Source organism: Dermacentor andersoni, chromosome 11, assembly GCF_023375885.2.
Source record: "Dermacentor andersoni chromosome 11, qqDerAnde1_hic_scaffold, whole genome shotgun sequence".
Lineage (NCBI taxonomy): Eukaryota > Metazoa > Arthropoda > Arachnida > Ixodida > Ixodidae > Dermacentor > Dermacentor andersoni.
Window position 1 is genome coordinate 42,965,340 of NC_092824.1, and position 14,595 is coordinate 42,979,934.

General features: G+C 47.4%; 1 protein-coding gene and 1 long non-coding RNA gene across 2 annotated transcripts; one reads left to right on the plus strand and one right to left on the minus strand.

The window, feature by feature from the left end:
* The first annotated feature begins 148 nt into the window (after positions 1-148).
* LOC140214225 (uncharacterized) lies at positions 149-5,215 on the plus strand. Its single transcript, XR_011891153.1, has 3 exons — positions 149-981; positions 2,644-2,707; positions 4,888-5,215. It is a non-coding gene; the product is annotated as an uncharacterized lncRNA (long non-coding RNA).
* LOC126517724 (uncharacterized) lies at positions 2,996-14,411 on the minus strand. The gene is made up of 4 exons (XM_050167515.3): positions 12,377-14,411; positions 9,133-9,438; positions 7,856-8,108; positions 2,996-7,165 (listed from the first exon to the last, which is right to left on the minus strand). Exons 2-4 carry the CDS (start codon positions 9,428-9,430, stop codon positions 6,850-6,852), a joined length of 867 nt encoding a protein of 288 aa, XP_050023472.1. The 5' UTR covers positions 9,431-9,438; positions 12,377-14,411; the 3' UTR covers positions 2,996-6,849.
* Positions 14,412-14,595: the final 184 nt, after the last annotated feature.

Consider the following 14,595-nt stretch of genomic DNA (forward strand, 5'->3'; position numbering starts at 1 on the left):
GCGCTCCTCGCACAGCCAGCCAATGGGAGTCGGGCATGGACGGGCGCTCACGGGTCGCGTACGTCACCGCAAGGGGATCGAGTGGATGGATCAAGGCTGGCTAGCCAGCTGAGTGCACCGTATTCTGTGACCAGCGGAGCTTCGACGAGGGCGGCGAGATTCGCGCATCGACGTCTTGAGCCTGTCCAAGTCTTGTTGCTTCCTCAGAGATGTGCGCGCCCGCTTTCGAAAACCAGAATGGAGCGCCGCTAGATTTCGTGCTTTCCGCGGTCCGTCGCCTCCTCGTCGACACGCGGCAGCATCGATGGCCCGCACGAATGTGTTTCGGTTTCCCCGGCAGTAAGTGCGCCCCCACGCCGCTCTCGATCGTCGGGATCGCGGCTCTTCTTCCTGGCAAGCTGCCCCGCCGCTTTCGCGCTCGACTGCCCCGTCGAGGAGAGGGGGGGGGGAACGGATCACGCCCGGCACCACCCAAACAGGACCGCGTCAATCGGCAGCTGCAACGGGGGACCTCCTCGCCCGCACATCGGCTGCGGGGATGCACCTGGACCCCTCATCGCCGCGGGAGGCGAGGGCTTGTTACCAGCGCGGCTTCACCGTGCCATGTGTGCTTCGCGAAAGCGTCGCCGACGCGACCGCGGTTCTGCCAGCGTCCTCGGAGCCTCTTGACTGCGATACCGCGCCGGAGTGCGAAGCGCGCGTTTCAAAACCACTATCTCTCGAGGTGACGGTCGTGGACACTGCACGCCACGGTGAACCGAGTCTACTCGTCCGCTACAACAGAAGCAGCGTTGGCTGCGGTATGGCAGCTTCAGCGGTTGCAGGTGGACTCTCCGGCTAGACCGCGCGCAGCCTCTGCTGGTCATGCATCGCGAGGCGTCATCGGCGTCCCATCATGATCGACCCCAAGGTGTTCGTCGCACTGCTCGTGCTCTCCACGGCGTTCATCGTTGCCGCCATCGTGGGCGCAGTTTGCTGTCTGTGAGTGACCATTTTTGAACGGCGCGATTTATTCGGGCGACATACGCAAACGCGCGATTGCTAATGAGAAGCAGCTCGTGCCTTTCTGTACGGTGGCTACTACGGACGCAAATCGGCAACCTTTTTCTTTTTTTGCGGCGGAAGAAAGAACAAAAGCCACGTACGGAGATCCGCGCTTCCTAGAAACCCGTTCCCGGTTTCATCTGGACGCCGGCCAAAGTTGCGGCGGTTGCATGCGCGTCGTCTTGCGAGATCGACGACTGCATGAAGGCACGTGCTTAGGAGACGATATGGGACCTTCCAGGAAAAGCCAGAGTACGACCGCTCTGTAGTGCCTTATAGCGTAGGCCGACGCATTCGACTGCACTACAGTCCGGCGCCTTTTTTTTCGCTTTCTACTGTCAAGTACTTGCAGTTTATGCGCAGATATCACAGCAGCGTAATCCAGTTGAAGATTAGCACCAGCATGGAAAAATTAAGAAAAAGAAAAGGATTTCTGTGGCTATAATACCTGAAACCGCAGTTGCCATAGTGTGTATAGTTTAACGTGTACTAGCAGTAAGTCATATATTTCACGGCATTTGGTTGCCCTTGCAACTATTTAAGTGGCAAACTATTTAAGTGGCAAACAAAATTTCTTTTTGTTTTGGCTTACCTAGAATGTTTCAGCTCCAGTTCAACTCCGAAACAAAAGATTGACAGTTCAAACTGGTTCTGGTTGACAGTTCAAACCAAAGAACAATTACAGGAAGAGAGCACAAATTTATGTTGGAAGAACTCTTTGCTGCTGCTAAACTGCACTGAAAGACTACGCCACTTGTTCAAGCTGCATGTAGACGTTACAAGAGAATTATGCAGATCCAACACCAGTGCTGGAATCTGAAGCAAAGCTTTATTGTGAGAGAGAGAGGGAATATATTGAGGAAATGCAGGGACGCTGCTACTCTGCTCAGCGGGAAAGGGAAAAGGAGAAAAATAGACGAGTGAGAATGATGGTGGACAGACAGTAGTAGGATGCGACTATATACACGTTCCCGTTTGTCTCAGCCTTGAATCTGGGCCTGCATTAACAAAACAATCTAATAGAGCCTTGATGGCATGCTTCATTGATATGTTCGGTCAGTGGCCCAGTAACACTTTTTTACTGAACAGCGTGTTGATAAGTGGCTGACAAAGAGATCAATGCCTGCCGTTCACAGTCGTACCAGGGACAAGCAACAAGTGTATGCACCTCACTGTCTCGGGTGCTTTGCACACATCGCAGCCTGGCGAGTCCAGGCATCAGATGCGATGCAAATATTGTCGCGTAAACACAACACGTAGTCTGCCTCCCGACACAATACGCTGAAAGCTGTACCAACGGAGCTGCTACTTTTAAAATCATGGCAAGATGGCGCACATTTACAAATGAGGTAGCATAGTTTAGTCACAAGTAGAGGCAATACATGGATCAAAAGCTCCAGAAAAGGTGACCACCCTGAACCGAAAATTTCAAATTTTTCCCTCCTTTCGGTATCGCTTTAGTGAAAAAATCTTAATATTGCAATAGGAGAAAAATATTTTTCTCCCAGTTTTCGGTTCGATACCCTGCTATTTACATGCAAGTTGCCGAAAGAAAGTGAAAAGCCATACCATTGGACTCTTCTTGTTCTTTTTTCCCAGGTGTCGTGTCCTCAAGAAGGACTCTCGCAGGAGGCTCAAGGACGACTATGTCATTGTACTTGACGTAAGTGGTGACGGTCCGTGTTCATTTCATGCCTGTAACTCAACTGTGCTGCTGCTCTGTATGCTCACTATAGCGCAAGTTTCACACTCGCACAGGGCTTTAGGTTTACCGATTAAAGTAATCAACTGGTGGAATGGCCAATCTATGTTGGACCAGTTCTCTTGCACAACATACTCCTATTCACTTATAGCAGGCAACACTAGGAAGGCTAGAGCGACTTCTCTCACTGCTTGCTTTCGCAACTGAAAAATAGTGCATCACACATGAAAGACAGAGGCACGCATCATGTAATCTGACATAAAATTGGCTCTCGCACTTTTATCTTGCAAAATACGACGTATGTATTACATCACATGGGTTAAGATGCGAGCCTAGTGTGAGCGACTGACATGTTTTAGCAACTTAATAGAATACTTAATCTGACAATCCCTAGTGCCCACAAGTTCTAGTTGAAATATACCGGGTGCTTTTTTTTAGACCATGCAGAATATTTTAAAATTGACTCTGGCACATACCATAATTCTAGTCGTTGAGCTGGATTACTTGGAGGTGGATATTTGCACGAAAAATCAAAATGCATAATGAAGAAATTAAAAAAATCACTAATTCACTGTTTAAATATCAACAGCACATTTTGTTATTTACGAATTGCAGCTAGAGAGTTCATGAGGTGTACCCACTAGGAATGAATTTTCAGGAATGCGCCAATCTCGAGATATTAATTCCTAAAGGTTGCAATGAAATACATGGGCGTTCGTTACTTTTGTACTTATTACTGCAAGTTTCAGGGCACCTATCTCGAAGCCCATGCAATCCTTATAGTTCATTCCAAGTGGATATGCTTTGTAAGCTCACCGGCTACAATTTCATAAATTGCAATATGTGCCATAAAGTATAAAAGTTAGTCTCTTACGCATCTTAATTTCTGGTGAAATAATGTCCGCTGCCTCGAGTAGTCTAACTCAAGGACTACAACTGCCGCAAGCAATATTAAAAAAAAAAAAAAAAAAAACTCTGTATGGTCTTTTTAGACCATGCAGAGTAGGAAACATCTTCTACACGAAGCAGCTATTCTGCAAGAGAATCGCAGGTAAAAAAACAATGTGCGGAGTGAGACTTCAGATGCACTGCTTGTGTAGCTTTTGCAACGTTACCTGCTACGTATATGGAGTATACTTGCGCCGTAAAAGAGGATGTAAACGGAGTATGCTTGCCACTTAATGGAGTATTGTAAACGAAGTAAGCTCGCCACGTAACGAAGCACGTAAACTCCGTTTCTATGTAAACGGAGCGTGCTCGCCCAAGAAAATTTCACGGACGGTACGCCTCCTGGTTGCAGCAGTTCGAGTCTGGAGAAAAACGGGCAGCAATGCGTTATCCACACATTGGCATCACACAGGAATACTGTGCCAAATCAGCAATTTAGGTCCTGGTTTTCCGGGTGCTACTGATGTGCAGTTCAGTATGCACAACTCACGCAAACAGGGCTGGAAGCTATGTAAAGAGGTCACATGAGCAAGTGTCCAGCAGTAAAAAGAAATTCATGTTTCGGGGGCTTGAATGCAAGATAGTCGCCTTACTGGTAATAATTTACTATTTACCAATTAGAAATGGGATGCCACTAGAAGCTGGCTCTTGCATTTTCATTGTGCCATTTCCTGTCATCTTCACTTGTAAAAGATTTGTTGGCAGTAAGGCACTTATATGAAAATTCAGCTTGACTTAATGGTTGCATCTTGTGTTCTTTTTTACTCATGCTCAGTGATGGGACTCGCCAGTCTTTTGTGTTAATATACTCTTTATGACTTCAGTGAGAAAAAAAAAAAAAACTGACAGGAAGATGACCCGGTGAAAATAAAGTGCACAAAAATCATCACTTGGGCAGAGACCATGCTACCCCTTCGCATCTCGTATTACACCAGACTGTCGAAGAGGCACAGTGCGTAAATGACTCAATGCATTGTCGAAGACTCCCTTCCCCCATGTTCGTTTTCCCCTTGTTTTTTCCCCACGAACATAAGCCACCGGCGAAATGCAGCATCGTATTCTTGCCTCTTTGCACGCAAGAAAAAGAATGTACAGCACCAAAGTTGCAGGCGAAACCAGTTTCACAACACCGTTTCGTCCTTGCAGTTCGTCGACGCATTCCGTAAACTGTCTTCTCTGCCCCCACATTTCAGGGGACAGAACCGCCGCCTCCGTATACTTGGAGGGGTGTCCGCTCGGATGGACGTCGTCAATAAATAGTCTCCTCTTCGCCACGGGGACCCCCCAAAAAAGGCTGGAAGTCTCTTGAGATCAGGAGCTGCTTGCACATCCAGGTGGCACCGTTTTAGCAGCGAATCACACCCAGGTTCTGCAAGTCACTGAAGATGGCCTCTCACAGATGCACGCTTTTCAATCGTTCCCACACAATCGCAGTTCACGGGGCTATCTGCTCACATGTTCATAAGCAGTAAAACTATTTGCGACGTGAATAAACTCTGTTGTGTTCCTTATCCTTTTAAATGTGAATCGTAGCTGTTTTTATGCTTGTCGTGGAAGCTTTGCACAGCAATGAATTAGGTGAAGTTCTTGCTGGGGCTCTTGCACCGTAAATAGCCACTATGTTTGCATATTTTTCGATAAGCACTAGTCAGTTTTGCGTGTTTGAATGTGACTGGCATGCACCACTACAGGGGTCTTTGTAGCTAATGGTGACACCTTGCAAACGTCTTTCTACAGTTCCACTCAAAATCCGTCTTACTGCTGTATGGAATGTCTGTATAGCTGTGGCTAAACTTTGCACACTCCCAAGTGCAGTGCAATTGAACCTTCATATAACGAATCACCAGGTATAATGTAAATATGTTTCTGGCCAATAGCCGTATGTAATGAATGTATGATTATTACAAATTAATAATAATATGCTTTCATGTCGGACGCAACTTCATTATTATGAGGCTTCATTTACACATCCTGCATGATTACACAGGTGGCAGGCACCTACTGCCCACATGGGTAAAACTACCCTACCGACTGATTAGACTAATAACACTGAAACGTACTATGTTACAGGGAACCTTTCACCTAAAGCGAGTTTTTTAAATTGTTTGCAAGGCCAATGTTGCTTTCTTAGAAATACTCAAAGCACACTTATGTGCTTCGTGCAATGTTCTCACAACAGTAGGCCCGCTGGCTCAAATCTTTACTCTGATATAACTGTTTTGCTTTTTAACTTTACTCCTAAGGTGAAATTTTCAATATATGCAATGAACTTTGCTTCATGCGAAGTTTTTCAGGGCAATCGTGTGTGCGTAACGCTTGGGAGTGAATGGCCAGTCATACCCTTCTTGAGAGCATTCTTCGTACATCTGCGAAGCTGGTCGACCACTGAATCCAACTGTGTATAGCAGCTACCAAAAGGAACTTCCTTTGAAAATGACAGGGTAGCCAGAGTATAATTATGCCCCCCCCCCCCCCCCCTTTGTGCTACGCCCCTTCAAATTCATTTTGTTTGCTTTGGGTGCTTGCCTAGCAAATGGCGACACCGGAGAGTGACTATGTATAAATATGTGCTTTTAGGAAATGCACAACACAACTTCGTCCATTTGCGTCAACACTATCCTGCACCGGAAGGCACCACCTGCAGAACCTCTTGTCACGCACAGAGTTGCAGCATTTTAGAGGCCACCTGTGAGGAAGTACAAAATGCAGTCTTTTCAATTCTCTTGCACCGACTACCGACCATGCCACAACCACTGGTTTCGTTTTTTTTTTACAATCTGGCGCACTACCTTGATTCACCAATGACGTAGTAGTCAATCTAATAGAGTAGTGTCGGTGATATGTGACAGCAGTGATGGACAGACGTGCTTTGACCGGGCGAGCCTAAACCGGAGAAGCTGAAACAACAGCGGTGCTTTGGTGCTCAGACTTATCACAACGGTGCCCCAGAAAGATGCACTATACCGATGCAGCACCTTTGGCGGCAGATCGTGCAGCCAAGAATCAAAGATGTCCACACTCCATTCAGAGTTGCGCTCGACTGCGGCTACCGCAGAGAAGACCGGGCCTTGGGCCCTAGTGTCAAGCGAGCACCTGGAGCGTGTGTGCAGTCCGTCTGACTAGGGGCGCGATTCGGTCTGGACGGGACCGGGTTGTCAGCCCTCCTCATCGTTGTTGAGTGAAGAGTCACCAGGAGTAGTATTTGTGGACAGGGACTGGCCACGTTCGAGCAGTTCGAGGCGCTCGGGGTTGGCCATGCTTCTCCGAATGGCTGCAGGGTCCTTGCGACTCCACTTGAGAAGCTCGTCGTGCATCTTGGCCGCTCGAGCCGGGTTCAAAGTCCAGAGGCAGCCCTTGCGCTGCTGCGCCCCTGGCTTCTCAATCTTCTCGAAGCACTTGTTCAGGGACAGGTTGTGGCGCACCGAGTTCTTCCACCCGCTCGGTGCCGTCCGAAAGTATGGGAAGTTCTCCCTGCATTACGTGCCCACCACCCAGAACGAATATTATGAGAGTTGTCACCATGCCAGTGCTCGCCAACAGGCTGACAATCTCGGCACAGAGGAAAGGTTGATAAAGAGATGAGCACTGTACAACAGAAGTCGGACGACACAGATACTGACAGCAGCAAACGGGTGACAATGGCAACTTGCACGATCCCATTCATTGGGCAGTTCCAAAATGTTGATGAAGCTAGAAAGCAAATAGCCTGAGCTCATACAGTCAAGACATGCAGCTAGCAATAAGAGCCCAGATCTATAACACTGGTGTATAACAGCGCTAAGCTGTGCTATTGGCTTCAAAAATTTATGGAGCGTAGTACGTGCAGTGAGACAGGGCTGGCACAAAGCTCAGGGCCTGCATTGTATGCCCAAACAATGCACCATGCAGAAATTAAGCTTTTGTTTGCAGAAGCCATGCCACATAAACTCTTGTACTTGTAAACAAGTTGACTGTGCATCAACAATGGTGCCACAACACTATTCTTTTAAGTTCTGTTTATCAGCAGTATGTTTTGCAATTTTTTCTTCGGCTCCCTATACTTCTGGAAACATGGTGCTTGCAAAGTTGAAGCAGGCAAAGAGTATAGAAGTGATGCACCTGGAAATGCCACAGCCTGCCCTATAGCAAGATGAGACATGACAGTCGCCCAGTGCCACTTACGTCATGAAGCTGTAGATCTCGTTGACAGGAAGGCTGCCTGTGCTGCTATTCCGCAGTGCCATGGCAATGAGACATGAGTACGAGTAGGCTGGCTTAGGGTAGGAACCAGGTGCCAGGGCATCATCGGCTGCTGCCATTTCTTGCAGCGACGCCACCATGCCCGCGTCGTCGTCCGGCGACGACGGGGACGACATGGGTTGCACACTCAGCTGGTCTAAGGACGTTGTAGACGACGTGGTCTGCATGGTGGGAGCTGTGGTGCCAGGGCACTTATTGAACGACTCTAATGACTCTCGCATAACACTCTAATGAGTGCCTTCAACGTATGCCAGTACAATGACTATGTCTCTCAGAAGCTCATCGATAGAAAATAATGAAATTGCGACAGCATAAGGAACCCCGTGCAAGGCGTTCGGCTTGTCACATGCTGGCGTTAGTAAATGCAAAGCGCTTTCCAACAAGTGCCAGTAAACCACACCAGAACTTTGAGCAGAGAACTGGGTCACTGACCAAGTCAAAACGAACTTGGTCAGTAACCCAATTTTCCGCTTAAGCGTGCATTTGCCTGACTGGACAGGATTCCATCAGACTCTTGACTACCTAAATAAAGAGCTTGAAACTTGAACAGTTTCTGTACCCCAAGTGTACACCAACGCCTACTAACAGCGAGCGCTCACACATAACTATAGCTTCCGAGTCATAAAATAACACATATAGTCAGAAGCGCAGCTCCCATGCAGTCCTCGTATTCAAGCATAATGATTGGTGCTGTGGTAAGCAGAATATTAACCTGATGGCTCTCTTTATCGAGTTGATATGCAATAGCTCAAGGCCTTCCGAACAAAAATTAGTACACAGACACTGCCGCCTACACGGACTACTGGCCTTGCTGGACAAACAATGCAACGTTAACCAAGACTTCGAGGTGTTTTCCACCTTGTCTGTTTGTTGCCATTCTCACCGAGATTTATGAAATTTCTAGAGGGGCGAGGTAAAATTTAAGCTTTCTCTCGCATCTTGCTTTCCGAACGTTCGTTTGTACGCTTGTGATTCGTTGGTGTCACACTTATGTCTGCATGGTGAGGCGGGAGCGCAAATTGATCATCGCCTACTTTACGACATACGAGGCAAAGCAGACATTTGTGAAGCAAGATGCTTGCGCAATCTCGCCGCTTACGCTTCATATCGTTGTGACACCTTCCTTAACCCAGCTTAAAACCTTTTGCCCTCAAGAGTGCACAGCTAAACAAGCACAGTGCCACATGTCACTCCCGCACCTGTTGTGGCTGCGGTGGTGACGGCCGCAAGCGTGACGTTCAGTTGCAGCGTGCCGGAGCCTGTGGAGGAACGGTGGTGTGATGGCAGGCCCGTCTGCGGGTCAACCAGCAGGCCCTCAAGGCCGTCCAGATCGGAGATAAGCGAGATGCCTGTGGTCCAGACCGAGGGCGGATCGAAGGCATCGAGCGAGTCGTCGACCATGCCGCAACGCAGGTCACCTCCCGACGGCGACATCTCGGCGCGCATGTCTGACTCAATCATCTCCTGTAACTTGAATGCCTCCTCGTATAGCTCCATGACGGCAGCTGTGAATGAAATATTAACCTTTGTTAGCCGGCAAATGCCATCCTGTGAATTCTAAACTTAAGAGCAATTAGGGGGGTGGGTGGGGCAGCATGCATTTTAGTGTAAGCATTATTAGGCTAAATCCTTGAGTTCTTGTATGGCAAGCCGGTTAGTATTACCTAATTTCTATTGAATAAATCAGATGCCAGTCACCGCAAATCTCTTATGCGTAATGAAACAATAAGTCACGGCGTAGCATCTGCATATATAATGTTAGCTCATAAGTATCCTTCCGAGGCAAAAAATACCTCTCCATGAAATAGTGCATGATATACAGCCCTTTCTTTGACATCTGGTATTTAGGCTACACCGTTCTGGTGTGTGCCACTTCTACGACATATATAGCACAGAATTCTGATCGATGAAGTAGTGCCAGGGACTGCCTCTTTGTCCTGTGCAATCAAATGTTAAATCACGACATCAAACTGACACATATGATGTTGGCTTGTAGATATCTCAAAAGCAGACAGACATCAAAGAAGAATAGTGTATAGTATTCAATGGCTTCTTTGATCAAAAGAACTTTTTTGCTAGGAAAGTTAGTGCAGTTTACTATATATTGCTTCTCGATGGTGCAAAAAGCAGATACCACAGAGAACACGAGAAAGTATAGTAAAGCACACCAACTTGCCCAAGAACAACTCCTTCTGAACTAATTTGTCACAGCGGGCCTCACTTGTGTTCTCTTTGTGGTGCCTCTTTTTCATGCCATCAAGAAGAATGGCTTCTTTGATGTTCTTAAAATTTCTTATATTTATATATTATAAATTATATATTTATTTGGGCTACCCATTCCTGGGCATCTGCATATCTTTTGGCTAATCCTACATAAAGATATAAACCTAAAGGTACAGAAAGCTTAAATATATTTATATGTGTGGCCATTTACCTCTTGCGACCATTCTTCCCCCAAGAAGCATCCCATATTGCCTTAGTCTTCTTCACATCTCTGCATCGTCATTTTGCACATTTCATTCTACCTACTCGGTGTTTGCATGTCCACCTAGTCTGCGAACAGTGTACTGCAAAAACACAAGTCCCGCATGACATTACAAAAGGTTTGTACGATTCAGAAAAGGTGCACAGTACCACAAACGAAAACGTGCAGGTGGTGCCAGTCCCACTCACAGCAAAGTTCAAGGGCGTGCTACACCGCGGCGGCACCTTGTCCTGCACCTCGTTCAATCAAGCACGGAGATGCAGGGTGCACCGCTGCACCTCGGGGAATCGAAGGCCTATGTACAGCGCACCGTTAATAGGTGCAGAGAAGCTTGGCTGAATCGAATAAACCTAAAGTTATGTGCTGTGTGGCACAACAAATCGGTCATCCTGCCGTCATCTTCACCGTTGCCTAGCTGCTGTTGCAACACTGCAGACAAAATTTCGCACCTTACACAAACATCTTTGTCCATGTAGTAGAGAGCAGAAGCCCAAGTGATACTTGATAACCAGCTACCTGCAAAATGCTTCGCATAACAACCGATTCTCAGAGTTCGTGGGATACATACGCACCATAACAATGATTTAGTTACATTCTAAATTGGCAAAGCGGGAACTGCAGCAACCGACATGTAACACATTATTTGCTAGATCACAGTGACGTTTTCTGGGTCTTTGCAACGGCTTATTTCGCCAGCATCAGAAATGTGTCTGAATTCAGAAATTTGTCGAATGGTGTCCTTTCACCGTCTGAAGGCTTCCAAGGGTATGGTCAGTGCACAGTGAGCTAAGCTTTCTAGCGAACATAGAATTTTTTTTGTAGAGCTTGATGCAACATTCGAAAAATTAGCAGGTATGGTTAAGCAGCCTGCCGGATTAGGGGTGGTCTCATCCACCATTCATCCGCCACGACAGTAGTTAAGTGAGAGCTGCGCAGATGACGAGTGAAAGCGCCCTTTGAGAAAGCGGCGAGACGATCTGAGTCGCGGAACTGAAACGCAAAGCGCACAAAGAAGATAAATAGATACCAAGACCGGCGTTAACTTGCGCTTAAGACAAGATAGCCCTTGTCTCGTCTGGTTTTCTGTTCGCCTTCTCCAGTTCTGCCCTTCGTTCCGACGGACACGGTACCAAGTAAGCAGACATTCGATCCTGTACCTAGCGATAAGAGGTCGGCGAGCACATTCCACATACCCGACCCGCATCTACATCGTCAGGTTTAAAGCTTGACCAAAGCACACACGAAGCTAAAAGGTTTATTTCGTTTTCGACAGCAATGCACTATGTCCGACAGAATGTTCCTCGCGCACGTCTTCGCCACTCGCGCGTGGAAGTTTTTGAAATTCACGCCACGAATTCAAATTGTGCGCCAAGCGCCATCAGAAATCAGATTGCAAATGACGTATGCACTGCGTAACGACCACGGTCTCCGCAAGCCTTTGCACCAAGAACCGACTCTTCTGCAAATCCACAAGAACCGTTGCAGAGGGACAAACTTGCGCGGGAGCTTGTTCCCGCCAGCGATTCTTTCGCGAGTCGGTTTCTACCGTGCTGTTACTGTTGTAAATGCCGAGTTAAGATGTGACAGACGCTGATACGTGTCCAAGCGCGTAATTATAACACAAGACGGCATCGCAAATCTGAAAGCGGGTCGACAAGCGATCATTTCAAACCCGGCGCCTTCTCTTGGCAACCGCGCGGCAGTGGCTTCTTCGAAATGTCTGCTCGCCGACCGCGCACGGTACCGATTCGCTCGACGCCTGCAGCTAGCGCCCACAACATGAAATTTCCTTTATCGAAATAATTTTTGCTTTTCGAAATACCACCGAAAATTCGGTCACACCACTGCAAGAGAGGTTAGTCGGCGCGGCGGACGTTCACGTAGCTCTGACGCCCCGGAAGGGGCTTTGTTTAGGAGGCAGCGCGCGAGATCGGTGGCGCTCCCGTTGAACGACTCACCTTACTTGTTGCGTGTTTTGACGCAAACGGTGTGCCCAAGACGTTGACAAACGCTCACATTGGTTCCAACAATCAATTTTCTAAGGGGAAACGCAATGCAAAGGCAAAATCTACGGCCGCACGAAAGCTCACTGCGAATTTTCGTTGCACAGGCCCAGGACAAAGAGGAACCAAATTTGAAAACGGCAACCGACGATTGGTCTGCGCAGGTCACGTGGTACGCGGAGGCCTAGCGCTTATTGGCCAGAGTATCCATCGCGGCAGAAGGTGTGGCGAAAAGCACATGGAGTTGTATTTGTGTTGCGAGGAGGAACTGTAGGCAAGTTGGCGCACCAAAACACAAGGCAGAAAAAGGAAAGAGAGAGAGAGAGAAAAAAAGAGCAGAGACAGCATGAAACGTAGAACGGTCAGCTGAGCGCGGCGTTTGTCGATTTTGTTATATGCCTACAACGTTCAGCTGCGGCTCCCTCTCGCCCGCGCCGTGCGTCCGTCTCCGTCCCGTAGCCTTTGAACCGGCAGCTGTTGAAATGTAACAGCGCTCATATGCGTTTATGCAGCGTCAACGTTCCCCCATTTTGCAAGCGGTGTCCGTCATAGTTAGGCAAGCTTTCGCCTTGGGCACCATAAAACATTACGTCAACGCGGTCACAATAATACTCGTGCCGCTACTTGTGCATCACAAAGTGGGCTGTACTGCCGTACTGTCTCCATCGTAGCATCGCGAGCACAAGCGCTGGTGTACGCCATTTAGTTCACACAAGCACAGCAATTGATAGGCGAACGTTCACCATAGGGACGCGAACTGAAAATTAAAATTCTACGGTTTTAAGCAGTGCAACGTCATAGGCGTTAAACTACCGCCGCGGATGTGAGCAAAAAAAGAAAAAGAAAAAAAAAACACGCCAAACATGCTTACTAAGTTTAACACAATTCGTTTCAGAGCATTAAAAAAAATCATTCAGCCTGTGTGGTATGGCTAGCATTATATATTCTGCTGTGAAGGGGAGGGATGTACGGAATAATCACTGAAGAAAAACAGAAATGCAAAGGCACAATGAATAAAAATTCCACATACGGTCCTTGATAAATAAGGTTTTCGATTTTCTGGTTTCAACAGGAAAATATTATTTGCATCTGGTGAGCTTGTCAGCTGAGGTTAGGACAGGAATCTCCCAGCTCTCCCAGAACTGGGAAATTCCCCGACAGTTCCAGCCGTTAGTCCCATAGCCTTATTTTTAGAAGCTGTCACAGCTCCCTCCCTTTCTACTATGCCCTTTCCCACAATTCAGGTGCTCAAAATTGCAGCACAACCAATTCCAGCCACGCCAAACTTGGGACGCCAGATGGCCTAGTTCTTTCCGAACACTTGCGGAAAAGGTGAGAAATGTGGTCAGGTGAGAGAGTTGTTGGACAAGTGATGACGACATGACAAAGACAGTGCTGGCACAGGTGTCAGAGACTCCGTTATACTCCCCCCTCGCCTTCCCCCTTGCAACACCTTCTGTTGTGCTGTCACCAGTGATAGATGAGCCTCACACATTCACAATGTAGGCAGACTGTTGCACCAGTGCAGACGGGTTATCGAGACAATGTTGTTTCACTTTGAAATAAACATCCACTGTGTAATGCTTGCTACACTGCTACAAGCAGCAACCTGGGTCGTGATTTTGTAGCTATGCCTTTTCCGATTCTATTGCTTTTTGTGCACTTTGTCAGTGAACCGAGCGACACTCCGCCCACGCTATCAACAGCATCAGCCAGCCAAGATTGGTGGATGATAAAAGTGACACAAAATCGAGCAGAAGGCATCACTACAAAATCATAGGCCCTGTGTGTGCAACATCTTGTGCACAGCAAACAGAATTTGCTATACTTTCCTACAAGGATAAAGAGAAATGAACTGCTTACACTGAAGCCGTGTGATAGCAATCAGAAATTAATGGAACAAAGTGCTAATACAGTGTGTTCCAATCCTGTTGTATGCAATTCCCGACAGTGAGCAGCTTTAGCAGCTTATAACTTTAACTGGCAAGTTTTCTGAGTTTGCAAGAAACAAGCTTACTGCCTTATCAGATGTCTAACATCATGACTGTCAGTGTACAAACACACGTGTCAGCTTGCACTTTTCAATGCACCTGTTGCAAGAAATTGTCCCAGCCAATATCAAAGCACGTGAAAATTGAAATTAAACATTTTAAACATTGCCCCGATTTTACCCT